General features: G+C 46.9%; 1 protein-coding gene across 3 annotated transcripts in view; it reads right to left on the bottom strand.

Annotated features, from left to right (window-relative positions):
- Positions 1–3,846, bottom strand: part of Mfhas1 (multifunctional ROCO family signaling regulator 1) — a 91,339-nt gene extending 87,493 nt beyond the window's left edge. For all 3 annotated transcript variants that reach the window (XM_059244742.1, XM_059244741.1, XM_059244743.1), the window contains exon 1: positions 844–3,846. In XM_059244742.1, the coding sequence (XP_059100725.1) occupies positions 844–3,829 (2,986 nt within the window). In that variant the 5' untranslated portion in view covers positions 3,830–3,846. The remainder of the gene's footprint in view (positions 1–843) is intronic.
- Positions 3,847–27,786: the final 23,940 nt, after the last annotated feature.

Below are 27,786 nucleotides of genomic sequence, written 5' to 3'. Positions count from 1 at the left end.
TCTGTTCAGTGCGCTGCATCTTTAAAACTGCTCATTTAAAAAATGAGGATTTCTTTCCTTTTAAATCTCAAACAACTAGTCCTCAAATTCTCTCACTCGCCTGTAACTGTTCACAAAAGAAAAAGACAAAGACAAAATATGACTCTATCGTGCGTTTTCTTGTCTCGTTTCCCCTTCCATGACTTATAAACCACCAACGGAAAGCCCCATTTACCAGAGAAACGTATCTGACGGCGTCTATAAAACTCAAAATTGCCAGGAAATATTGGAGGAAATTCCCCTCAGAGAAGTGAATCCTCTCTGTCCTGAACTGGTCAAGGCTGTACTCGCCAGAGGCAGGCATGCATTACAGACCACTCAGCCCAGTTACAGAACATTCTTCGAATTTCTCAAGAAAAGCCAGCCCTAACTCTGGCTTGCCGGTTACGCCAGGACTTTAAACAAAAGCCTATAACCACCAACACAGACTCAGGCTCCTCCCTCTCTCCCTCCGCCAATATGTGAGGCTCAGCACAGGGCTGATGTCACCCTCATCCCAGCTCCTGTACAACCACCTGAGAATTCCCTCTACAAAATGCGGCTGACTTTCAAAGAAGGATAAAGGATAAAACTCTGAAATGTTTTAAATTTGGCAGTGTGAGTCTCCCTGTTAGAAGAGAATGACACTCGTGATTTGCAATTCCTGTTGCTTTGGCTTATGCCACAGTCACCCTGGGTCTACCTTGGAAAGCTTTGCTGGAGAGGCTACAGCAACATTCTGCCAAGTGAGAAACAAACATCTCCAAAAAAAAAAACGCAATGTAACACAAACCACCAATGAACCCCAGCACCCTCTCCACCTACCTGGGAAAGCGTGTGGATTGGGGGACCCTCTCTTAAGGCACTTAGAACAGAGGATGTGCACGGTGTAGTGCAGTCCAGGCCATTCCTGAAGCAGGACGTTCAGTTCCTCTACCAAAGGGGTGATGGCTTGCCATGCCGTCCATATATTTGGTAACGATGCATGGCTAGCGATGGACAGGGTGTCTGGCTGCAGGACCCCCTTGGCGGGCCTGTAACTCACCACTACAGGAACTTTCCCTCTATAGGCAAAGATCTGAAATTTCCCATCCGACCTGTGCACCACATGGCTGTTGATCTGGACACTGTAGCGTGCAAACAATCCAGGTGGAAAGGTAAAGGGAAAACTATATTCAATCTGCAACTGTTCGGCCACAAAGGACTGCCCAGCCAGGTTGGTCCCATTAATCCAGGCCTCTGCGTGGGGCACCTCATTCTGCACGTAGCAGGGGAACTTGTACCAAGCCGTGGAGCCATTCAACGGCTTGCCTTTGGGTTTATTGAGGCAGTAACAGAGCCCCATCTTCTCCAACAGCTCCAGGAGGAGCTGCAAGTCCTGCTGGGCCTGGACGTGAGGCTTAAGCAGCAACCGGATGACATGGGCCGGCAAGAGCCCATGCAGCAGAAAGCCTTCCACATAGTGATGAAGCTGAGTGGCCCGGAGTGGGTCCTGACCCGGGGTGGGCACTGCTGGAGTGAGGAAGCTCTCCCCCTCCCCCTCCCCCTCTCCACTGGTCCCCAGGAGCAGTTTATGCAGCAGCAAAGAAGCATCTCTCTGGAAAAAGACATTGAGGATGTCAATGAGGCGGGTGAGGTTGTGGAAGACATGCTCCTTGAGGGCGGGGCTATCCTCAAAGTAGAGCAGCTTGCCGCTCTCATGCAGGTAGGAAAGGGCGCTCTGCAGCCGGTCCTCTGTCAGCCCTGCCTGCAGACCCAGGCGGGCCGAGTCCCACCAGCTCAGCCACAGTCGCTGTGCCTGAGGTGGCTGGAAGTGGAGTTCCTCCAGCACCTGCCAGGACCGAGGCAGGACTCTGTGTAAGTTGGGGAAGATTTCCCGGTGCTCAGCTACAGAGAGCAGCTTGTCACGGAGGCGTTGCAATTGGTGGGGGTCCCTGCAGCTAACGGGCAGCACGGGGGAGAGGATCTGCAGCCGGTGGTTGAGCAGGTATTGAAAATGGGCCTTGCGCCTCCGAAGGTTCTTGTCGGAAACACCATAGTAGGCTGCGTGGGGGCTGGCAGAGCGCAGCTCGAAGTCCCGAGCCAGGGCCTCATCCACCACCTTGGCTAGACGGCTTAGGCCCTCTGCATCGTGCTTCTCCTGTAGGGAGATCTGGCGGTGAATGTCCAGACACTTCTCCTCAAGCTCCCGCTCCCCACACAGGTCCGCGTGTGTGCCCACAATGCACACCACGGCGTGAGGCACCCGGGCCCCCACCCGGTGCAAGAAGGTGCCCACGGTCGTAGGAAAGCAGCGAGGTTCATAGGTGGCCAAGTTGACCACCAGCACATACAGGGCTCCTGGGGAGAGAAAGAAGGGCTGGATCACCTCATAGCTTTCATCACCGGCTAAGTCATACACAATGAACCGCAGGCCCCGGGAAGCATCCGCAGTCCAGCTGGTCACCTCGATGCCCTTGCTCCCAAGGGGAGGGAAAAGCAGGTAGTTCTTCTCCTTGTCCCCTCCTCCTTGGTCTCCTTCCACTTTGTCCTCAGTGAGGCAGTGTCGGAGCAGGGTCTTGCCTGCAGCCTTGTGGCCCATCAGGAGCAGCTTGAGGCGGGGCTGCACAGCTGGCTGGGAATGAGCCAGTTCCTTCTGGTAGGCTGCGATGTAGGGGATCCCCTTCATGCAGACTTCGTAAGGGGGCTGAATCAGGGGGTTGTCCTTGATTTTCCACAAGCCCACGTGGGAGAGCTGGCCAAAGTTGTCGGGCAGAACAGCGATCTGGTTGCCCTGAAGGACCAGCTCCTCCAGGCCCGTCAGCTCCACAATGGAGTCCGGCAAGTAGCGGATGCGGTTGTTATCCAACCACAGGGTGAGAAGCCGGCCCAGCCCGGCGATAAGAGACGGCACTGAGGTGAGCTGGTTCCGACTAAGGTAGAGCTCCTCCAGACCAGCCAGGGGCAGCAGCGCATCAGGAAACTCCTCAAAGAGGTTGGAAGAGAGGTTGAGCATTTTGAGCCTCTGCAGGCGGCTGAACTCGGGGGGCAGAGTCTTCAGCCCGTTGTTGTCTAACATGAGGCTCTCCAAACTGGCCAGCTCACAGAAGCCGCTGGGCAGGGTGCCAAGCTCGGCCCCACTAAGCCAGAGAATCTTGAGGGCACGCAGGGCACTGATATCCTCAGGTAGGCCTCGCAGCCGGTTGCTGGATACGTCCAGCTCCTCCAGGGCAGCCAGCTGCAGCAGCTGCCTGGGAAAGGCGGTGAGTTGGTTGTGGTCCACGTCGAGGGTGCGCAGGTGGTTGAGGCAGGAGAAGGAATCTGGCAGATGCGCTAGCCGGTTGAAGCTGACATCCAGCTCCTCCAGGTGGCCGAGGGCACCCAGCTGGGCAGGCAGCGCCGGCAGCTGGTTGTGGCTCAAGTTGAGCTTGCGCAGCTCCCTCAGGGCGCTCACCACCTCGGCACCCAGGACTGTCAGCCGGTTGTGGCTCACGTCCAGCTCCGTAAGGTGATGGCCTAGCTCCGCCACCGCAGGGGGCAGCCGGGCAAAGCGGTTCCTGCGCAAGACCAAGATGCGAAGGCTGCCCAGAGCCGACCCCAGACCTTCAGGCACATCCTCCAGGCCGTTGTTCCCCAGGTTCAGCACCTCAATGTCCCCGATGTTGGCCGGCAGCACCAGCTGGGGGGCGTCGGGGGACTCGAGTGAATCGCCTCCGGCCCCGGGGCAGCTGAGCGTGAGCTGGCGCAGGTTGCTCCGCAGCTTCCTGGCGCGCAGGGCGGCGTCCCGCCACAGTCTCACCGTCTTCAGGTTGCCACTGTCCTTGCCAGCCATGGCGGGGCCCCGCGCCGACAACCCTCACGCCGGCACCGGAGCCCGCAGCTGCATGCCGCGCTGCACCCCAGCCGGCGCCCGGGCCCTCCTCTGGCTCCCGCTGCTCCCGGGCCACCACCCCTGCGCGGCCAGCGGCCGTGGGTCCCTAGCGCAGCCAGCGGCCGGGCGCCCGCAGCTGGGGGGCGGCGGCGGCGGCGACGCGGGCAGCTCTGGGGGGCTCCGGGCAAGCAGCGCGGAGCTGGGCTGCGGCCGCGCAACACGGCTCGCATTCTCCGTGCTCCGGGGCCATGGGCGCGCCGGGCAGCAGGGCCGCCGCCCGCCGCCGCGCCGCGGAGGATGCCTGCTCCTCTTCCAGCTCCGCCCGCCTCGCGGTGCCTGGGTAGCCGACTCCAGCCCCGCTACCCTCGCAGCGGCGGCCCGGAGGCCGGCGGCGTCGCCTCCGCTAGCAGCAGGAGGAGGGCGGCGCTCGGCTCCGCTGCCGGCATGCTGCGGGCGCAGGGCCGGGGCGCCGGGGGCGGCGGCGTCTCCTTGTCTCCGTTTCCCCGCGGCTCGGGCGGGAGCGCGAGCGCCGCGTCCCCGGCGCTGGGAGGGCTCGATCGGAAAGCTACAGCGCCGCCCGGTGGAGCGGCCCCCACGTGACCGGCGGAGGCGCCGCTTGTTCCCGGCACCGCCCCAGGGGCGGGAGTTGCAAGCCAGCACAAGCTGCCGGGCTTGGGGGCGCCGGGCATGGTGGTAAGGTTAGCGGCGTGGACCTTGTCCCTCTGCGAGGCTCACCGGACGCGACCCCCAAGGCTGGTGTGGGACTCTGGGGTCTCCGGGTTGGGCTCCCCCGCCTCTGGCTCTTTGTTGGCCCTGGGTCTCTAAGGATTTCTTATTCATCCCTAACGCGTAGGATTTAGCTGGCTTCCTTACTCATTCTTACTCACTGTCCCTTCCCTGCATCCTACACCCACACCATTATGGAACAGGCAGAATTCAGGGACCCGGGGTCAAGGAGCTTAAAACGAGAGGGTAGTTAAACAAAAGGCAGATAGGTGAGAGTAGATAACCTTTAGTCCATTTGATAAGGAGTTATTGGGGCTCATTTGTACTAACTAGGTCCACCAAAGCCTAGTTTTCAGCTCCCCTGGTTTGAGCCAGCACCTTTCTGGCCTGCTGTGGGTGGTTGGGGGTCGGAGGCAATGCAAGATGTCTTATCTGGGCCATCCCATTTAGCGTCACGACCACATGAAACATGCTACGTTTATGAATCCGACATTCCCGCTGCTCTGTGGAGTCAAGAAAATGACGGTGGGATCCGTTATATTTTTGCTATGTTCAGCTTGGGTTTGTTTCCATTGAAAGGAAGTTGGTCTGAGATCATATCTATACTAAGCAATCCCCTTTGAGTTTAGCAAAGCCTTGAAACCCATCAAGACCATGGGTATCACCTCCACCATTGCCTCCCAGTTGGTTAATCACCTTATCTGAGGAACCGTTGGCAGGTAATGGCTGGTTGAAAGGGACAGTCACTTTCATTGGGGGTGTGGCCACTGATGGGTCGCTAATGCCCTAGCGGTTGGCCCCGTGCAAATAAAGCACTAACTGGACTCCATTATTCTAGAAAGCAAGTGAGCAGAGATTGGGGAGAGGGAGAGGAAGGAGAGAGGAAAGGAAGAACATGAAGTTAGGAGGGAAGTGGGGGAGGGGAGTCGAGGGAGTTGAAGGGAAAATGGGAGGATATGATCAATATTCATTGTATCCATGTATGAAATTCCCAAAAAATAAATACAAGAGATCTTTTCAAGTAATCAAATAGTTTTCAGCCTCAGGAATTTGAACTGAATTGGTTAAATTCGGTGCTTAACACACTCTAGCTTTACTCCATACACACAGATAGATTGTTCAGTGCATATGTCTCTTCAAAGAGAGAAACTGACAGAGAAATCCACCCCAATGATGATTATCAAGTCCTGGGCAAGCATCCTGTAATAAGAATGCTCTCAGGGTTAGTCTTGGATACCTTGGGTAAAACCAGTAATTTAGCCGTCAATACTTACCTGCATTCACTCTGAAGGACTTCCTGAGAAATGAAACACTCAAGGATTCCAGTATTCTCTTAGAGGTGGTGTGGTGTGTGTGTGTGTGTGTGTGTGTGTATGTGTGTGTGTGTGTGTGTTTGTGTATTCTAAATCATGGAAGCTGACCCTTTTGTTTTTCACAGAAGTAGGGAGGGCCTCGATTAAAGATGAGAAGCAACCTATCTGCCCATGACTATTAGGAGGTTTGCTGGCTCCACATGCGAGATGGTGCGCTATAGCACACACACACACACACACACACACACGGTGTTCATGAGGGTGAACTCTGAATTTTCCGCACTTCTACTTTTAATAAATAGAATAATGTGAAACTCTGCCTGAGGAGGAAGCCCGGGCAAACCCTCAGTGCCCTGCTGGATCTTAAGCAGCCGGCCATCAGTCCTAAAGTGGCTTAAATTACATCTAAATAGCCCTTACTAAACTGTTACCCTTTGAAGCCGTCAGAAACGTAGTATCCTTCCGTGGTAAACGTCTTCAGAAAAGTCTTCTCTCTCTGTCGTTAGATAATCTGTCGTTTTGTTGATCTGTTAAAGAGAGCTGAGTGGGGTCCAGCCAGTCAGCCTGTAGGTTTGCCCCTTTCCCAAGCCTGGTATAAATGAGGTGAGTGAGTCTGCCTGCAAGGAACTAGTCTCTCCTTGCAAAGTCCTTCAAGATCCCTATGGCTAGAGAGACCCCCACCCCCACCCCCACCCCCACAGTTCTAGAGTTAGAGCCCAGGGTCTCAGGCATGTGAGGCAAAGTATCTTCCCGGAGCAAAGTTAATGCTGAGGAAGTTTGGAAGAAGTCTTGTTCCAGAGTTCCCTGAAGCTGTGTGTGATAGTGCACGCCTGTTCCTCCAGCACCTGAGGGCCGAAAGCAGAGGGTTTAAAGTGGGAAGCCAGCGTGGGCTACGTGGTCTTCAAATAAAGAAGAGGACAGAGTTCTTTGAATGCCAGTCTATTGAAAACTAAAATGGTAAATCAGAAGAAACAGCATTTTTATTTATTTATTTATTTATTTATTTGGTTTTTCGAGACAGGGTTTCTCTGTGTAGCTTTGCGCCTTTCCTGGATCTCTCTCCATAGACCAGGCTGGCCTTGAACTCACAAAGATCTGCCTGGCTCTGCCTCTCCAGTGCTGGGATTAAAGGTGTGTGCCACCACCGCCAGGCGAGAAACAATATTTTAAATAGCAGGAAGGAGGGAGGGAGGGAGGGGAGGGAAAGAGGAAGGAACTGTGTTATGTATAACTTCTGCCATGGACACTCATCCTGGCCTCCTGAGCCCATGCTTCAATTCCAAGTGGTTGATTTTCTAATGTGCCAAGAGGACATGCCCACTCCACCTTCTAGAACATTTTAGGTATGAAAGACCTTAAGTTCCAGGTTAGGACAGGAAGGAGCCACATCTGTTCGCATGAAGTAGTCCATGTACATGCACAAGCGTGTGGAACATGGGCCTCTGTAGCAACTCCCACATCCTGCAAATGGCAAGCCTCCCCTCACTCCCTTTTCCCGATGCAATGGTCGCAGTTTGGCAAATGAAGACTCTGACTATCAGAAGCTCTCTTGCCTTGGATGTTTATCTGACGTCGTGGATCCAATCCGTAAACGTTCTAAAACCTGCCCAGTGTAAGCCTTTTTTTTTATTTAACTTGCCTCTCTTCCCCGACACTGTTAACCCTGGAGCTGCTGTTCTGTGAGTACGATGACATCCCATGCACAGAGCCTTGGCCTAGAGTTTGGGGCATACAGTCTTCTCAGGAATGGAAAGTGTGTGTGTGTGTGTGTGTGTGTGTGTGTGTGTGTGTGTGTGTGTAAGGTAATGTCTTGAGCTAAGCTGCAGAAATGTGCCAAAGGTGACAGGAGCATCCTGGGCATCCCAGATAAAGGTCCGCCATTTACATATCTGTCAGTACCAGACTGAATGACAGCATGCTCTTATCCCTAAGACCAGCCACAAACACCAGTTAAGCTTTCCCATCCCTATACACCCCTCTTGGGTCCATCTTCAGCATAGTTAGCGCTCCTCCATCTTGTCAGATTTCTCTCTTGGTCTGACTCACCCCCAGACTGGTCTCATTGCCATTCCTGTCAACTTGTTTCTCTCCATCACGTCATCAGGCTTGCTCTCTCCAAGGCCACTTCACCCTTTCCTTTCCCGAGAATACTCATTCTTGAAACGGGAAACTTCCTTTGGACACTGGTTTCTTCCTTGGTCTATAGGGTGTCTGGTGTCATATTACAGTCTGGGTTTTTAAAAAAAGAACCCTATCAGCATTAATTATTTCCTCCCAGGGATCAAGTTTGCAGTTGGAGTAAATGCTACCAAATGACTGAAAATACAGGGAAAACTGACCAGGATTCCCTGAGATATAGATGGCTTCTTTGGAGAGAACTTGTCACCCTGCCTTTTCTTGTTACATTCATCTACCTGTATTAAGAGGCATGGTTCTAAAAAAATCAGTTAAGCACACTCTGCCATGGAATTTTAATTTTTTCAGTAGCAATTCAACCTTTTTGTTGAAGTGACCTAATGTTCCAGTTCACACAAAACTACGGGGTTTCGCACAATGAGAGACATTCTGGGCTCAAAACCAGGCAACCCTGGGAACTGAGTACAGCTACTTCACCTACTGGGTCTTGAAAAGGATCTCTTCTTTTCTTTATTTTGCTCTTCTTTTATGCTTTAGGAGTTCCAGAAAACACTGTGTCCCAGAAATTCAGCTCCTTCATTCAACCGTTTCAGACTCTCAAAAATAGTTCTGATTTCATTCACTCAGCTGCTTTGGCGTTCCGAAGTGAAGATACTCATGGCTGGAGGTTCTGACTAGCTGTGGAGTATAGAGAGAACCTGTCTGGTCTTGACAGGAAATTTGATAATCAATCAACCCTGCAAAGCTAATGACAACCGGGGCCGGGTCACTGCACTTCAAGGAAAGGTAAACTTGAGCTCCCCTCAAAGTCTGGGAAGGTTGGTTCCTGTGTCTCTCAGAAACAAGCTCAGAACCTTTAAGAACGATAGCCCTTTACCTGTTTCCTTCCTTCTTTCTGTTTTTCCTCGGGACGGCCTCCATGTCTGTAAAGCCAAATGAAAAGGGAGATTTGTCTATTCCAAACAATGGAGGTGAGATTATCTCTGCTATCCTTAGCCAGATAGGAAGGGGCAGTGTTGCAAACTGCTAGCTCTTTCTAAAATGACAAGAGAGGAGAAGCATGGGGCCTCACCCTGCTGTCCACGATGAAGGCAGCCGTCCTCAAGATGCAGCCGCTTGAGTAGAAATGTCCACCAGCGTCCTCACTTCATAGCTGGAAATGAAGGCAGAGTGCTTGAATCGTGTCATCAAAACCCCTGATCCCGAGCCCCAGAGACTGCAAAATCTGAGAGTAACAGCTAGTCTTAGAGGCTTAGGTGTCTTAAGAATTTCAGTGTCTATAGTGCATGGTACTGTGTGCATTTCACGCCATAGTTCATCTAATTCTCCCAACCTCCCTGAGTCGTAGGCTGTAGTGGGTAGCTGTTCCAGCTTTGACCTGGAAATACCACCCCCATTGAGGATTCCGGCGGGGCCGAGAGAGGAGCCCTTAAGACCCAAGATCCAGATGTGCCCGCTCTCTTGGTTCCTGGATCCTGGATGCTGGATGCTGGATGTAGACTGAGCAGAGTTCTCCAGAGAACCCAACTGGACTGCACTTCACCTCTCCAGGACCGTGTAACCAATCCCTTTACTTGTAAGTTACCCCACAAAATAAACCGCCCCCCTTTACGTGGAGTTGCCTTAATACTTCCACCGATAGTTGGCTTTTAATATTACCCCCAGAAATGAAAGCAAAGCTACAGAATGGTAGATTGAAGACTCAAAGCACGGCCGAGTGTAACGCTCAAACAGCTGGTCCCGTGGTTGAGGGTTTGGGGAGGTAGATGTGACCAGTCTGGGGGTCCCTGGGAGCTGGCGGTGTTTGAAGACCAGGTGCAGAGGAGAGCTGGCATTGACTTCAGGGGCCATTGTACTGGGTTCTTATAAATTCGAAGAACATCACTGGGCAGGCAGAAACCTCTTAAACCAACAGTCTTCCTGGACCACAGGTCAGAGCTTGACATCTGGTCCCGTTACCGCAAGAAAGAAACACACGCTCTCTGCTAGCTGTTATTTGATTTATTTTACACAGAAGGGATTTAATAGGAGTGTCTATATAACATGGATCTCAGTGAAAAAGCAGTTCATATTCTATGTTTTGCTAAGGACATTTTTCAAACACTAATTGATCGAGCTGAGATTACGCGCCACAATCAGACATCTTTTGTTTGTGTTCACTTTTTTTTTTTTTTTCAGCCTCACCCTTTCTCTCCGCCAGATTTAATACATCTGCGTTGGATATGCCATCTGGTTTAAATGCAAGCCAGTTCCCATCGGCACTGGGGGAGCAGCCCGAGACTCCTCACCTGGCTGCAAACAGGGAACAAAAACAATGCATTCGAGATGCCAGCTTCTCCAAAGGGCAGAGGCAAGTTGCGCCGATATGTCTATTGTTAGTTCTTTCCCTGGGTCTACAGAAAACAAATGCATCTTGGAATGGGCAGCATTAAATTGAACGTCGGGTTTCTCTCTGTTTTCTGGTCGAGTGGGAACACAGAGGCTCCCCACGGAGGAAAATAAACAGCGATGTACTTTTGGCATCTGTTGGCAGTACTTTCAGCTAAAGATATTTGGCAGGGGCTAGTTGATTTCCCTGGAGGCCGAAGGATTTATCACACTGTCACCTGAAACTCCAGAACTTTCTCTGATGTCAGCGTGTCTCCTCACCACCACCACCACCACCACCACCACCACACTGACTGGCTGCCCACCAGTCCCAGCCCCAATTCCTGCAGAAGACAGTCTCTTCCCGAGAAAAAGAAGGCAAATGGGTCCAGAAAAAAAGGAATGAAAACCACCTGTGAAATAGTTGTGGTGAACATGGCTGACTATAGTTCACTTGGCACTTGGGAGTGTGTGGGGGAGGGGCATGGAAATAGCACAGGAGAAGCATGGAGTCAGCTCTGTGCCTGGTGCTAAGGGTGACCTGGGGAGTCCTCCACAGCAGCTTTGTACAAGGTGCCTCTCTGTACCTGTGCAAGGCACAGTGAGGCATCACACTCCGAAGACCTCATGGTGTTCCACCAGCCAGGGAAGTCGGTCCGGCTTTAGCTTCCACTCACTCCCTCCCTCCAAGGATGGTGTATGTGGCACACGAACCCACAGATTTAGTGGCGTGTCTGAAATTGTATGAGATTTGCTGACGGTGAGCCAGACGGATGCTTTAAGGTTTTACTTCGATAGGTGCAGTTTTTAAAAACATGTCCCACTAACAGAACCTAATGTGCCTAATTTATAAATGGGTCATACAGGGTAGTAAGCCCTCCTTTTTGAACTTTGTTATAATTTTTAAGACTTAGTGTGTGTCTGTGGGTGTGTGTGTGTATTGGTGAGTGTGCTCATGACTGAAGGTACCTGCAGAGGCTAGAAGGAAGCGTTTGATCACCTACTGAGAGTGACAGATGGTTTGTGATGCAGCTGAAGTGGGTACTGGGAATGTAACTCTGGTCTCCTGCAGGGCTAGAACACACTTGTATTTGTCAGGGTTCTCTCTCTCTCTCTCTCTCTCTCTCTCTCTCTCTCTCTCTCTCTCTCCATATATATATAATTTATATATATTAGACTTCTGTCTTCTGTTAAGATTTTTATTGCTGTGAAGAGACACTATGACCACAGCAACTCTTATAAAGAAAACATTTCATTGGTGTGGCTTACTTACAGTTTCTGAGGTTCAGTCCCTTATCATGATGGGGGAGCATGGCAGTGTACAGGCAGACATGGTGCTGGAGCTGAGTGCTACATCCTGCAGGCAACAGGAAGTCAACTCACAGTCACACTGAGGGGAGCTTGAGCAAAAGAGACCTCAAAGCCCACCCCCTCGGTGACACACTTCCTCCAACAAGGCCATACCTTCTAATAATGCCACTTCCTTTGGTGGGGCATTTTCTTTCACACCACCACAGTTTGTTAGAGTGCTTGCAGACTGTGGTCCAGCTAGTCCAAAAATGGCTGTCTACTAACAGAAAGTCCAGGAATCCAGTAATTATTCAGTCCACCACGCTGAGTGTCTCAGCTGGAACCTGAAGAAGCAGGCTCTAATGTCAGTGAAGAAATGGACTTGCTAGCAAGGTGAGAGCAAGCAGGCAAGAGGGAAGCTTCCTTCTTTCGTGTCTTTATATAGATTGCCCCCAGAAGGGGTGGCCCCGATTAAAGGTGGTTCCTCCCACCTCAAAAGATCCAAATTAAAGGTGGGTCTTCCCATTTCAAATGATTTAACTAAGAAAACTACCTTTCAGGTATACCTAGATGCTCAAGTTTTAGTTAAGTCCAGATGTAGTCAAGCTGACAACCAAAAGTAGCCATCAAAATGCTCTTAACTGCTGAGCCATCTCTCCAGCCCCCATTATAAAAGTGTTTCAAGGTACAGCGGTACAGCCAGCTTTTGCTTTTGTGACACCAACCAGCTCCCAAATCATGACATGGAGACTTCTTATTAGTTTTGAATGCTCAGGCTTAGCTTAGCTCTTATTTTAATCTGTTTTTCTTTATGTTTTGCCTCAGGGCCTTTTACCTTTCTCTCTGTATATCTTACTTTCCTCCTGTCTCTATGTCTGGCTGGCAGCTTCCTAACTTCTGGCCCTGGACATGTCCCCTGTTTCTCCTTCTCTTCTCTTCTCTCATTCTTCTCTCTCGAGTTTAGATTTCTCCTCCTTACTTATTCTCTCTGCCTGCCAGCCCCCCTATGCTATTCTCTGTCCAGCTTTTGGCCATCTGCTCTTTATTAGACCAATCAGGGGCCCTAGGCAGGCAATGTGAAACAAATGCAACACATCCTTACATAATTAAACACACATCCTTACATCATTAAACAAATGCAGCCTAGACAAATGTAACACACCTTTACACAGTTAAAGTAATACTCTGCAGCATAAACAAATCAAACACATTTCTGCATAGTTCAATATTCCATGACATATTCCATGGCATATGTATCAGCTACTTTTCTCATCCTGTGATAAAATACCATAACCAAGAGCAACTTATAAAAGGCATTTATTTTGCCTTAAGGTTCCAGTTAGTTTTTGTCAACTTAACACAAGCAGGGGTGTTGTTGGGGATGTGTACACTGTGTGAAGATACATTGCTGTGATTGGTGTAATAACTAGCTGAATGGCCAATAGCTAGGCAGGGAGGATAGGCGGGATTTCTGGGGAGAAAGAAGAAGTAGAGGAGAAATCTAGGCTCACAATTTACACTAAGAGTCCAAGAGATACCAACAAGATGTGGAGGGAGTCAGATATACTGAGTGAAGAAAGGTAAAAAGCCATGAGGCAAAAATGTAGATTAATATAAACGGGTCAATTCAAGTTATGAGAGCTAGTGAGACAAGCCTAAGCTAAGGCCGAACTTTCATAATATGTCCCCGTGCCATTATTTGTGACCTTGAAGACCAAAGAAAAATCTCACTACACAGGGGTGTCTGAAAAGAGGGAACCTTAATTAAGAAAATGCCTCCTTCAGATTGACCTGTAGGCAAGCATATGGGCATTTTCTTGATTGATGATTGATGTAGGAGGGCTCAGCCCATTGTGAGTGGTGCCATCCTGGCAGTTAGTCTTGAGTTGTATAAGAAAGCAAGCTGAACAAACCATGGGGAGGAAGCCAGTAAACAGCATTCCTCCATGGCCTCTGCTTTAGTTCTTGACTCCAGGTTCCTGCCCTGCTTGAGTTCCTGCCTTGGCTTCTCCCTTCATGGGGGACTGTAGTCAAGAGCTGTAACAAATAAAGCCCTTCCTCCCAGGCTGCTGTTTTGGTCATGGTGTGCAGCACAGCAACAGAAAACAAAATACGACAAATGATAAGGGTCCGTAGTGGTAGGGAGGCATGATAGCAAGCATAAGGAGCGGGAAGCTGAGAGGTCACATCTCAACCACAAACAGGGAGCAGAGGGAGAGAGAGAGAGATGGGCACTGAAATTGGATCAAGCCTATAAACTCTAAAAGCCCGCCCCCAATGACATACTTCCTCCATCAAGTCTCTGTATCCTAAAAGTTCCATCTCCTCCCCAAATAGTGCCACCAAATGGGGACCAAGTATTCAAACACGCAAACCTATGGGGAACATTTTCCCCTCAAACCACTGCAGTTACAAAGCCTAACATCAAAAATGTCAAGTCCTAACAAAGAACTGCAGTTTTGATGATTATTATTATTTGATTATTGTTATTATTTGATTATTATTATTATTTGATTATTGTTTGATTATTATTTGATTATTACTATTATTTGATTATTATTACTAGAGGCAGGTCAAGCCCAGCTATGACTGTCCTCATACTCTAATAAATGGCCTCCACAATCAGCTTCTTAGGGAGGAAAAGCTACTTTGACTCCTGGTTTTGAAGGTTTATGTCTGTGACCCCGGGCTCCGTTGCTTTGGCCTTGTGGTAGCACATCGCGGTGGAAACACATGAAAAAAATAAGCTACTTCACCTCAAACTGAGAGGAAAGTGAGCGCAAAGTGCAGGGGTCCCACCATCCTCTTCAAAGACCTGCATCCAACATCCCACTAGCCTCTGCCTTTCAAGGTTCGTCTGCCTCCTGAAAGCAATAAGATGAGAACTGAGCCTTTAACACGAGGAACATTCCAGATCTAAACCGTAGCAAAATCTATCCTGATTTTTGTTTTTTGTTTGTTTGTTTGTTTGTTTGTTTGTTTTTTGTATCCTGATCCTACTCCGGTAGGAAAAAAGAATTTCTATTTACTCTTCTGCAAAACAGAGCCAAAACCCAGTTCCCTATTTCCTTTCCACCCCATCCTACGAAATAGAGAGATGGCTTGGCATAATGGCGTGTAAGGATAAGAGACTGTGGTGTCATAAGATAAGCATGGTGGTTGATCACTTCTCTTTTGTTTTCATTCATCCAACAACAACATTGATGTAACATCGTGTCTAAGGGGCCTGGATGAAGATAACTTGAGACCTATCTCTGCTCCCTTGGCAGAGGTATAAAATAGGACATTTGTCTGCTGTTGGTCATGGCAGTCTTCAAAAGCTGTGGCCCTGTGAAAGGTTAAAAAGAGATGATTTCGACATTCTCTGGGAAGATTGGAATTTTAGATAAAGTGGCCAGCAGACACCTCAGTCGTTTCCTTTGTTCTAACATCAGTTACTGTTCAGGTATCAAAGAACAGTTGGAGGCAGCCCTTCCCTTCTTCTCCTGTTGTAGTGGTTCTTAAATGCTAGTATATCATATAATTTACATTTTAAGTTATTCAAATAACACTTGGAATATCCAGTTTATGTGTTGGGGATTTGAGCTTGGTTCTAACATGAAATGAGTTTATTTGGACTTTTTCTGAGTTTGGAAAACATTTGGGTGTAAAAGTGGAAGAAGAAAAATCAGGCTTTCTGTATATCTGGACAAATATATTTGAAGCTACCAGCAGCCATCTCCACCCTACTAAAATGACTTCAGAGCTGGGGAAAGCCAGTCTATCTGAAAGACAATCAGGGGCTGGTACACGGTGACACACACACACACACACACACACACACACACACACACACACATATACACACACACACTGTAATCTCAGCACACTGCAGACAGAGGCATGGTGATCCCGGCAATTTCCAGGTCAGTCAGGGCTACATAAAAACCAAACACACAGGAACAGGAAGGGAGGAAGGAAGGACAGGCAGGCAGTTCATGAGGAAGCAGGGGAGCAGATAAATAACAGATAAGAAAGCAAATAAAATAACAGATAGGAAAGAAATCCTGTTTCTCAGGTTTTCAATGGTTTTGGTTTTTGACTGGTAATCTTATGTCCTAAATACATTCTATGTCCTAAAACATTACAATAAATGGCCAGTGAGATGGTAGAGGTGCCGTCTGTTGGGCCTGATAACTTGGGTTCAATGCCTGGGCCCCACATGGTTGAAAGAGAGAATAGACTTCCACAAGTTGTCCTCTGACCTATACAATCTCATTATGGCACCACCACCCTCTACACACACACACACACACACACACACACAAAGGTAATACAAATCACAATAAACCCCTCATTTTTGCTAGACTGCCTTTAAATTGGGTTCTGTTCTCTGAAGCTAAAAGCAGGAGATGACCACAAGTTGTAATGCTTCAAATCAAATGGTTCTGCCCAAGCAGACCCAATGAGAAGTAGGTCCTCTTCCAGCCAGGAGCAGTGTGCTAGAGTGTGCTCAGTTCTTACGGTCTTTGAACAAAGTGAAGTGAGGAGCAAAGAGGAACTCCAGGCCAAGATTTCTGGATCTCTGGATCTCTGGATCTCTGGAGCAGTCAGAAGAAAGCAGAGTAAGAATGTAAGAAGGCTTGCTGATCCCAGGCAGGCTTCAGTCAACCCTCCGCCAAAGAGACACCTCTCATAGCAGCCACCAGATCCTGCTTTGCAATTTTAAAAATGTAAAGTCAGAGCCACTGCAGAAAATGGTAAAATTTTGGCAATTGAAATAGGAATGTTTGAGAGAAACCAGATGTGTTCAGCGCCTGAAGGCCTGCCTATGGCTAATCCATTCCATTCATTCTATAAGCCTGCTTGTGACGTATGACGGTTTGGGAGACACAAGGGGGAAACGCCATGAACAGTGATGATAAAGAATGTTTTCAATACCTGGAACAGAATTTATATTCAAAATATATAGGAATGACTACAAACCAATCTGCAGAAGAGAAATATTACAGTAGAAAAATGGGCAAACATTTCCATTAGAAGAAAATCAAGTTAATAGTAAGTATAGGAAAAGGGGAGTTTACAATATCATATTTTGACTAATTCCTTATGTAATCTTAAAATGGAGAGCTTTAGTTGATTTTTTTAGTTTGTTTGTAACATTAAATCTAACAGGGAATATAAAACATGTTCTTTAGAAACAGGATGTGCTGTACAACTCTGTAGTGTTTGTGTGAATTCAGCATTTTGGTGTCTTTGGTCACTCAGCAGCCATTTGTCCTGCATGGGTTAAGCAAAGTGATGCAACTTAGTCAACTTCCTGTCACTAAAGTGAATGTCCTGAGACTTGCAATGTGGCTGAGGTTTACCTTGAAGTCTTGATGTTAGATAGATACCTCATACAGGAAGGAGGCTGATTTAGCTAGCAGTTCTGAAGGTTCAAGGGCATGGAATTGAAATTGGCTTGGCTCCTCTAAGAGCCCCATGGTGGCTGGAATCACAGTGGTTGGGGCACATGTAAGATGGAGCGGTGATGTTGTCGGAGGGGAATCAGCAACCAGGCCGTGGCCAGGTTGGCTCTTTTCTGCATTGCTGTTTGTTGTCTTTCTGTGGTACTAGAGGTTAAACCCAGGGTCTCACACATGCCTACATATTTATCAAGGTCTCTGTCGCTGAGCAATATTCCTACTCCTTTGTGTGTGTGTGTGTGTGTGTGTGTGTGTGTGTGTGTGTGTGTATGTGTGTGTGTGTGTGTGTTAATATGTTAGTCTTGGGACAGGGCTGTGGATGTAGCTGGGGATATAGCTCAGTTAGTAGAGTGTTTAACCTAAACTTCACAAAGCCCTAGGTTCGCTTCCTGACACGGTGTAAACCACTGGAGTGGTGCATGTCTGTCTACCAGTACATGGGAAGTAGAGGGAGGAACATCAGGAGTTCAAGATCAAGTTCAAGGTCATCCTCAGCTATAGCAAGTTCAAGGCCAGCTTGGGCTATATAAAGATCTGTCTTAAATTAAAGAAAGAAAGAAAGAAAGAAAGAAAGAAAGAAAGAAAGAAAGAAAGAAAGAAAGAAAGAAAGAAAGAAAGAAAGAAAGAAAGAAAGAAAGAAAGAAAGAAAGAAAAATTGGCTGGGTGTGGTGGCACATGCCTTTAGTCCCAGTACTGGGAGAGGCAGGCAGATCACTACGACTTCAAGGCCAGTCTGGTCTGCAAAGCTCCAGGACAGCCAAGGTTACACAGAGAAACCCTGTCTCAAAAGAAGAAAAAAAAAATTGAAGGGAGGGGAAACAGTAGTTGGGATGTAATATATGAAAGAAGAATACAGAGAGAGAGAGAGAGAGAGAGAGAGAGAGAGAGAGAGAGAGAGAAGTTCCCACTAAGTTGTCCAGGATGATCTGAACTCACTCAGCTATCCAGGCAGGCCTTGAACTTGCCATCCTCCTGCCCCACCCTCGTATATTGCTAGGCATGCAGGCCATCCCACTGGCCCAGCAGGCCTGTTCATTTAAAAGAACTCCTGTAAGAACTAATTCAGAGTCCAACAAGAACTACCCTAATTTTATCAAAGAGCAGCACTCTGGGATGGCATAAAGACCTCCCACTGGGACTGAATGGATGGATGGCTCAGTGATTAAAATCACTGGTTGCTCTTGCAGGGGACTTAGGTTCAAGTCCCAGCACTCACATGGTGGCTTCAACCCCTTCTAATTCCAGTTCCAGGAGGTCTGACACTCTCTTCTGGCACTAGCAGGCACTGCACACACTTCGTGCACAGACATATGTACAGACAAAACACCCATACACATATGATGATGATGATGATGATGATGATGATGATGATGATGAAGACCTCACACCAGATCAATCTCCTAAAGATCCACCAAACCTTAATATGGCCACAGTGAAACTCAGATTCATCACAGGATGTCCCTTATCACAGGAATCCGTGGGGGACATTTTCAAACCCTAGCAAAAGCCATGTTTAGTCTTCCAAACTGGCATCAATTTTCAAACACCCAGTGTTCACAAGAGAATAGGAAAGGGGGCGCATTCATATATTGTACATGGGAGTATAAGTTTATATAGCTGTAGTGGGTGGCTGTTTGAGCTATGCCCTGAAGCATCACCCCTAGTGAGGCAGCTGTAACTGTTATACCTGCCTATGACCTTGAGGTACCGGCCTCTGGGGCGTGGCCACCAGAGACCCTTAAAAGCTGCGATGCATGTACGCCTCCTCTTGGCTACCTTGTGATTTTGGATGCTGAGATCTTGGACCAAGCCGTTCAGTGTGAGGCATAGCTCAGCTTTCCCGGACCCTACAATAAATCTCCTGTGGTTGTGAGTTTATCCCCAAATAAATTCCTTTCATCATTAAATAGACTCCATGGATTAATCCCAATATATAGCCTTAGAGAAAATATTAGAAATACATGGCAAAAACCTAAAAAGAATTTCAAAAATAGAGATGTATCAAGGATCCACATATGACAACATTCAATGGAGAAAAATGAAGACACCCAGGTTTCTAACAGTAGAGTAATGATTAAATAGACATCAGAATGGGTGCGTGATAGAGCTGTTTTCCAGAGGGTTCCTCTGTAGATCCATCAGTGGAGAACACATGCCTAGCAGGCAGAAAGCCCTGGGTTCCATTCCCAGCACCACTAAAAACAAAAAGGATTTCTAGGAAAATTTAATAACTTAAAAAACAATCTATCCTGTAAGATGTGTTGAAAATATCAAGATGCAGTTTTCCATATAATACATGACCAAACTTTGATCTAAAATGGGAACATGGGTCATTATATTATATATGTGTAGTCATGGAAAGAAGCCTGAAAATATATACATCAAATGTCACATTCATTTCTGCTTATTGGAATTACATCAATTTTATTTTCTTCTTCTTGTATTTTACAATTTCTATACCGGGCACTATCTTTGTCGTCAGAATAATTGCTGGATGACCTCACTCAGCCTTGATCCTGGGGTGGGGGCAGTCCTACCTCAACTTAATGTGCCATACTTTGTTCAAGACCATGGGAGGCCTGTCCCTTTTGAATGGGGACAGATGAGGAATAAATGGAGAGGGTATAGATGGGAGTTGGTGGAAGGGAACAGGGAGAGAGGAGGGAAGGGAAAGTGTGGTCAATATGTAAACTAAGTGAAAAATGTAAATTAAGTAAATTTAAAAAAAAAAGAAATGCATATTAGTCTGGCAAGATGGCTCAGTGGTTAAGAGCACTGGCTGCTTTTCCAGAGGACCTGGGTTCAATTCCCAACATCCAGACGGCAGCTCACAACTATTTGTAACTCCAGTTCTAGGGGATATCAGATGCCCTCTCCTAACTTCCTGTAGGCACTACATGTATGTGGTGCACAGACATACATTCAGGCAAAACACTCATACACATAATAAGATTTTTTTAAAAAATTTTAAGAAATACATGCAACAACACAGATATATTTTGAGTAGTCCCTAAAATCACTTGTCCCATGGAACGCTACATTTCTGTATTTCAGTTTGTGATTGTTGGAGAACAAATGTGTTCACAGGGAAAATTCTCCCTTCCTGGAATATCAATCTAAGCTTCCTCCTTGGCCTTAACATAGCCCTTCACCAGCATGTGCAGTTTGTCCAAGCTAATTGTCAGGGCTCATAAAATTGTTTTTTTTTTTAAATACATTTCAACAATGCCAGGAATCCAGTTGCTTAGTATTACAATACAAAACACTTCCAGAACTCTGGCTTCTAGCTAGAAGAAAGAAAAAATAATGGAAGCAGATGAAGTTCTCCAAATGTTGCATTTGCTTAATGTTAATCCTGCCAGACTCTTGGCCCCATGTCCGCTTTAGCAAGGTTGTTTTAAAGATTCCAGGTCTCTCCAGCACCTCCACGGTGCTCTGCTGATATGTGTCTTGGAGAAGTGGGCAAAGACATTGTGATCAAGCTTCACAGCAGGTGGGGAGACATGGATTCCGGACTAGGGGCCCATAGCATACTCTATTATGCTTTTATCTGGTGTTCTAACAGAGCACAGTGCTTAAAGACCTGTCAAAGTTACTACACACACGTTAGCAAAAGACCCTACAGGTGAGAATATGAGGCACTATCTAAAACTGAGGGCCAGGGCACATTTGGGTGGAGGGGGCCTCTCACATCAATCCACCGAAGTTAAGTGAATTCTGGTTAGAAGTTTCATAACCAGGGCAGGGGACATAGCTCAGATGGACAGTTCTTATCTTGCATGTGGGAACATAGCTCAGATGGAGTTCTTGTCTTGCATGTGTGAGGTCCTGGATTCGGTTCCCAGGGCTTAAAAAACAGTAACAAAAAACCCACTAACACACAGAAGAATTTCATAACTGATATTAACAATCACTTTGCACTGCGGTGAACTCTCCATCCTGCCTTACTCTGTAGCATATGAGCATCCTCTAATCACCATGCCTCCCAGTTCTAACCACTATAAAGGAAGGAGTTAAATAAATAACGTCCACATCTGTTTAAAAAATCAATTGATTTTTTTTAAAGCTTAACCATAAAATTATATGTACTCATCATGGCCAGCATAATATCTTGGCAAGGATGCATATTTCAAGAATGCACTATATCATCAGTAAGTATGCTGTACAGCACATTACTTGTGTTCATTAATCCTACCTAACTGTGAGTATGCATTCTTTGGCTAACGTCTGCTGACATCAGATTCTTAATTTGAAGCCTGACCATGTGCATCAGAAGGCCCGTGGACAGAATGACACGCCGTTTTTTTTTTTGTTTTGTTTTGTTTTTTTTTTTTGTTTTTTTGGTTTTTTTGAGCAAAAAGATCCAGGGCTTTTATTGGATTCTCCATTTACAAACCCAAGAGACTATGGATCATGGAATCACTCAACCTTGAAGTTCCATCTGACATTACTGTTGCATGATTCTCCATGTGTGCGTATTTTGAATTAGAGAATTTTATTCTATACCATGTTTGGGGTTTGTAAAGACTTCAAGTTGGTAAGACTGACTGGACTCCAATGTGATGTAAAAACTATGGGTTTTTTTTTTTTTTTGCAACTCCAAGGGCTTTCTATGAAAGTAGTTTCTATGTTTACACCCACAGCAGCCACAAAATACAAAAAAAAACCTTATTGAAATAGACCATTTATATGTCAATGAAAAATTTTGCAACAGTGTGAAATTAGACATATTTGGGCTTTATACTTAATAATTTGTTTTTCAAGACAGGGTTCCTCTGTGTAACAGCTCTGGCTGTCCTGGAATTCACTTTGTAGGCCAGGCTGGCCTTGAACTCACAGAGATCTGCCTGCCTCTGTCTCCTGCATACTGGGATTAAAGGGGTGCACATCACTACCACCCGGCATACTTAATACAATTTAAAACTAATTAGACCAGTGGTTCTCAACCTTCCTAATGCTTCAACTCTTTAGTACAGTTCCTCATATTGTGGTGACCCCCAACCATAAAATTATTTTTGTTGCTATTTCATAACTGTGATTTTGCTACTGTTATGAAAAATAATGTAAATATCTGATATGTAGGATTTTGATATGTGAGCCCCAAAGGGGTTGCAACCCAGAGGTTGAGAACCACTGAATTAGTATCATCAGCATAATATTCTGATGCTGATCTTGGTCTACTATTTTTAAAGTAGACCAAAGGTAGGCATGATGGTGAATATCTGTAATCCTAGCACTCAGGACAGCCTAGTCTACATAGCAAGTTCTAGGCCAGGCAGGGATACATAGCTAGACCTTTTCTCAAACAAACAAAAGAGTAGACTGATGTGGGGGAGTCAGAGAAAATATACTTCCAAGATGGAAGCCTGTCAATACATAAGTAACCTGACTGTAATGAATTCAGAATGATCAGATTACCCCTGCCTGCTTAACATCAATAATGCAAAATACCTATTCACACACACTTGTCAGACATCTACCTGTCAGATTCTTTAAGAGAGGACCTCAGAGGACTTGCTACAGTGAGCACACAGCATGGAGTTGCTTTAGGTGATGACTTAGATGTATTGAGAAATGGTGCCCGGGAGCAAATACTCAGACAGTGTCTGCCTAGGCGCTGAGTCAGTGTGTTGGATCCTGTTTCCTGGACAGCCTTGATGAGTAAGAGCTCTTCTCTCTGTTTCTGGATGCTCGGCCACGTTGTACAAGAGAGATAGATTCTACACCCACAAAAACCAAACAGCCTGGCCCTGCAACTGCGGAGAACTGTTTATTTTTATTTTAAAAGTTGTCTATGTTAGGACGACTGGAGAGATGGTTCAGTATTTAAGAGCACTGGCTGCTCTTGCAGAGGACCCAGGAGTGACTCTCAGCACGCATGTGACAGCTCACGCCTATCTGTAATTCCAGCCCTAGGGGATCCAATGCCTGCTCTAGCCTCCAAGGGCACTAGGCATGCATAGGAAGGCAGAACATCCATACAGATAACACACATACTTTTTAAGTTGTTTATCTTGAGCCAAGGTTGGCGTCACAGGCTGGTACACCCATCTACTAGGGAGGTTAAGGCAGGAAGAATACAGACTCAAGGCCTGCTGGACTACAGAGTGGGTTCAAGGCTGGTTGCCTGGGCAACATAGCGAGACTGACAAACAAAAATGAAGTAAGTCAAGAGGGCCAAGAGGTCAAAGGAAACAGGAAAAGTGGGTTAAGGCTGTAGCTCGGCAGCACAGCGTTTGCCTAGAATGTGTGGAGCCCTGTGTTCCGTCCCCAGTGCTGGACAAAACGGCCAAACGAAACCAAACAAACAAACAAGAAAGAACAATGCTTGTCACAGCGCTTCTGTTCAACATCTTACAGAGAGTTGAATTTCAATGTTGGAATCTGGGATCGCACAGCTCTTGGGCTTTTGAAAAAGTGTCGTGCCACATGCTTTGCGTGTATCTTTGCGCTCAGAGGATTCAGAGTATCTGCAAATAAACACTAAAATAACACAACTACAGACAATATTAAACAATGGGACAAACACAAGCAAAGTACTAAACAATGGAATATTATCTATATAAAAGGAAATTCTGACCTGGGCATGGTGGTGGCACATATGTAGTGGGTAACTGTTCCAGCTTTGACCTTGAAACACTGCCCCTAGTATGGCAGCCAGTAACTGCCACACCTGCCTATGATCTGCCCCTGGGGTGTGGCTGAGAGGAGACCCCTTAAGACCCAAGATGTGTACGTGTTCACTCTCTTAACTCCTCTTGGATTTGCAGACCAAGTCAGAGTTCCCCAGAGAACTACACTGGACTGTCCCTCATCTCTCCCGGATCCTATAATCTACCCCTTATTGGTTGTAAGTTACCCCTGAAATGAACCTCTTTTAATTACCAGATAAACTACGTGGAATTGCCTCGTTAATTGCCGCTATACACATGCCTGTAATCCCGGCACTTGGGAGGTGGAATCAGGAAAAATTCAAGTTCAAGGCCTGCTTGTGTTTACAGAATGAGGTCAAGCCTTGCCCAAGTTATTTCACAAGACTCCATCTCACAAAATAAAATAAAAGATAAAGTATTCCAAAACCTGGTACACCAAAGATGAGCCTTGGAAACTTCATGCCAAGTGCAATAAGCTAGTCATAAAGGAACAACTACTGGCATGGCTCCTTGTATGTGAGATGCTGAGAATGATGAGCCTCATACACATGCATAGTAGTGGTCATCAGATTCCAGGGGAGGAAGGCAGGCTGGGAGTTAATGTTTAACGGGTGCAGAGACGCAATTTGAGAGAATGAAAAAGTAAGTTCTAGAGATGGATAGTTGCAAGGAATGTTTGCACAGCGGAATCAGTGGACTTCCTGCCATGGAGTTTTACATTTAAACACAGCTAAAAAGGGACTGGAACCATAGCTCAGTTGGTAGCATACACTAACTGGCCTAGCAGGCGGGAATCCCTCCGTTTACACTTACCGTCAGATGCACTCTGGGAGTGGTAGTGCATACCTATCATCCCAGCACTTGGGAGGGAGAAGTAGGAAGATCTGAAGTTCAGTGTCGTTCTTAACCATGTGAGGAGTCTGAGGCCAGCCTGGACACATGGGAACCCTGTCTCAAAAAAGAAACTGTTAAAAAAAAAAAGTGGTTTTTAAAAGTTACTGGATATAGCTCAATGAATAGAGGGCAAGCATAGCATACCAAAAGCCCTGGGTTCCATCCCCGTACCTTCTCAATCAGGGTAGTGGCACACAGGCTGTAATCCCAGCCACTGCAAGGGTAAAATTAGCAAGATGAGGAGTTCAAGGTGACCCCCAGCCTCAGTCAGCTCCTGGCCTACCTAGGGTACATGAGACCCTGTCCTAAAAACAGCCCACTGTTTAGAAAGGAAAGGAGGGATGAGGAGAGAAAGAAAAAGAGGGATGGATGGGAGAGAAGAGGGAGGAAGGGGAGAGAGGGGCGGAGGGAGGGGAGATGGAGGAGGGAGGGAGGAGAGGGAAGAAGGGAGAGGGGAGGGAGGAGAGGGGAGGGAGGATGGAGAGGGGAGGGAGGATGGAGAGGGGAGAGAGGATGGAGAGGGGAGGGAGGAGGGAGAGGGAAGGGAAGAAGGGAGAGAGGAGGGAGGGAGAGGGGAGGGAGGATGGAGAGGGGAGGGAAGAGGGAGAGGGGAGGGAGGGAAGAGAAGGGAGAGGGGAGGGAGAGGGGAGGGAGGAGGGAGAGGGAAGGAGGAGGGAGAGGGGAGGGAGGGGAGGGAAGGGAGAGGGGAGGGAGGAGGGAGAGGGAAGGAGGAGGAAGAGGGGAGGGAGGGGAGGGAAGAGGGAGAGGGGAGGGAGGGAAGGGAAGGGAGAGGGGAGGGATGTAAAGGGAGAGAGCAAAAGAACAAACCATGAGATGCTGAGGAACAATAATTAAACATGCCATGATCTGAATGAAGTATTTTTAAAGGCTCTGTCTTTCCCTAGTTCATAAGGAAATATTTATGGCTGAAACACTTTCCACCCGGTGCTTCAGGATAACTGGGTGAGGAACGACAAGGAACAAAAATGAGACAGGAGAATTGATTAAATGTAAAGAGAGAAACTGAGAGAATTCAGCCTCAAGCAATCACTCCTGGGAGTACATGAGCCCTTGCTCTGCTTCTTATAACTTACGTAAATCTATGAACTTAAATGTCCCACAGGTGAAAAACAGGTTGGTTGAAGCAGCAGGCCTCTCGGTTGCTGTGAATGCTTTTAGACAATGAAGTCCTCAGTCTGAATCAGGGAGGTCACGAAGTTGCTGCCTCAACAGAAATATATGGTCTTCAAGTCATTCACCCATTGATGTCATTTATATTGAGCCTTCATTTAATTTAAAAAATAGATTACTCTACTCCATTCTATCACATAACTAGAGGAAACTTTGTACTGTATCTATAAAAGGTATATTCAAAGTCCCGTTTTATTTTTGGATTTCCAAATAGTACTGGAAAGGACATGACCCCAGAAAGACTTCATGGCTCCATACTTTCTGCGGAATTCTCTGTTTTTTTTTTTTTTTTTTCAAGACAGGGTTTCTCTGTGTAGCTTTGCGCCTTTCCTGGAACTCGCTTTGGAGACCAGGCTGGCCTCGAACTCACAGAGATCCGCCTGCCTCTGCCTCCCGAGTGCTGGGATTAAAGGTGTGCGCCACCACTGCCCGGAATTCTCTGTTATTAGGGACAGTTATTAGTGGTTCCAAACTTCTGTTGTGGTAGGGAGTCTTCTGGTCACCTCGCCTTGTGAATCCTGGAGGCCATCCACAGAGATGCTTATTTATGTGACTTGGGGTGGGTGGAGCTTGTGGAGTGCAACCCAGACAAAGATCATCAGAAAAGTGTTACAGTTCTTGTGTCTCTCAACTCAGTACCTGGGACTGGAGTCCAAGAAAGAGGTAAAACCAGCAGGCCAGGGTAGAATCATTGCAAGATTTTTCTGTGATTTTAGAATTTAAACTATTTCAATAGCATCATTACTACTCCTGCATGGCATACTTACCCCGGGTTATTTCTTAGAAAAATTGCTTTTTTAGAAGCTAAGATACAAGCTAAATTGGGCAAAGGCAAAGGATGTCAAGGTGACAGACAGCATCAGGATAAAGTGAGTGACATACTTTTAAAGTGTAACAAGTTATAAAAATGTGAAATGTATTCCTTATTAATTAAAATTTTGACACGACAGTGCCAAAGAGAATGAAAATGCTTATCCGTATGACATAAACGGCCTCAAAACTAACTCCGAACCAAACACGCACAAGGATGTCTCCATTTATTTCAGAGAAGCTATTTCATCACCAATCACTCTCATTAACAAACATGATGTTTCATGCCTGAGAGTTCTGCCTATTCTGATCCTCACAATCCAGAGTGCCACAGAGCCACACAAGTCACTGTTAGTCATTCAACTGTGTCCCACTCTCATGGGAAGAGCGCCACCATCAATGGCTAGGCTTCCTATTAACTTCCCACGCCTGATTGGCATTAGGTTGGCTTGCTTAACAGTGACCAGTAACCCAGATAACATGGAAAACTAGATACAAATGAAGACTTTCCAAAAAAATCAGCAAGAAGGAAAAAAAAATCACATTGGGTTGATGAGATGGCTTAGCAGATCAAGGCACTTACCCTTAAGTGACGGCCTCAGTTCAGTCCCCAGAAACCACCAGGGTAGAAGAAGACAGTACCCTTAAGTGATGGCCTCAGTTCAGTCCCCAGAAACCACCAGGGTAGAAAAAGACAGCTGATGCCCACAAGTTATCATGTGACTTCCACATGCATATATATATATATATATATATATATATATATATATATATATATATATATGTGTGTGTGTGTGTGTGTGTGTGTGTGTGTGTGTGTGTGTGTACAGACATACACACACACACACAAGTATACAATAAATAAACAAATAAATATCAAAAATGTTAAAAGAAAGAGGAAGCATATGAAGTCACTTCTCAACCGCCACACCCAATGACTCAACCCTGATCCCCTTGGGCTCCAGCTCCCATTGTCCCTTCACTGGCCATGATCACCCTCATTTCTTGCCACTAGATTGCTTAAGCCATTTGGGGGAGTCATTTCTCCCGCTTGGCTGCAGGCTGTGGGCTTGTGTTTGGTGTAGGCTCTC

The sequence above is a fragment of the Peromyscus eremicus genome, chromosome 17 (genome assembly GCF_949786415.1).
Source record: "Peromyscus eremicus chromosome 17, PerEre_H2_v1, whole genome shotgun sequence".
NCBI classification, from domain to species: domain Eukaryota; kingdom Metazoa; phylum Chordata; class Mammalia; order Rodentia; family Cricetidae; genus Peromyscus; species Peromyscus eremicus.
This window is presented reverse-complemented; position numbering and strand designations above follow the sequence as displayed.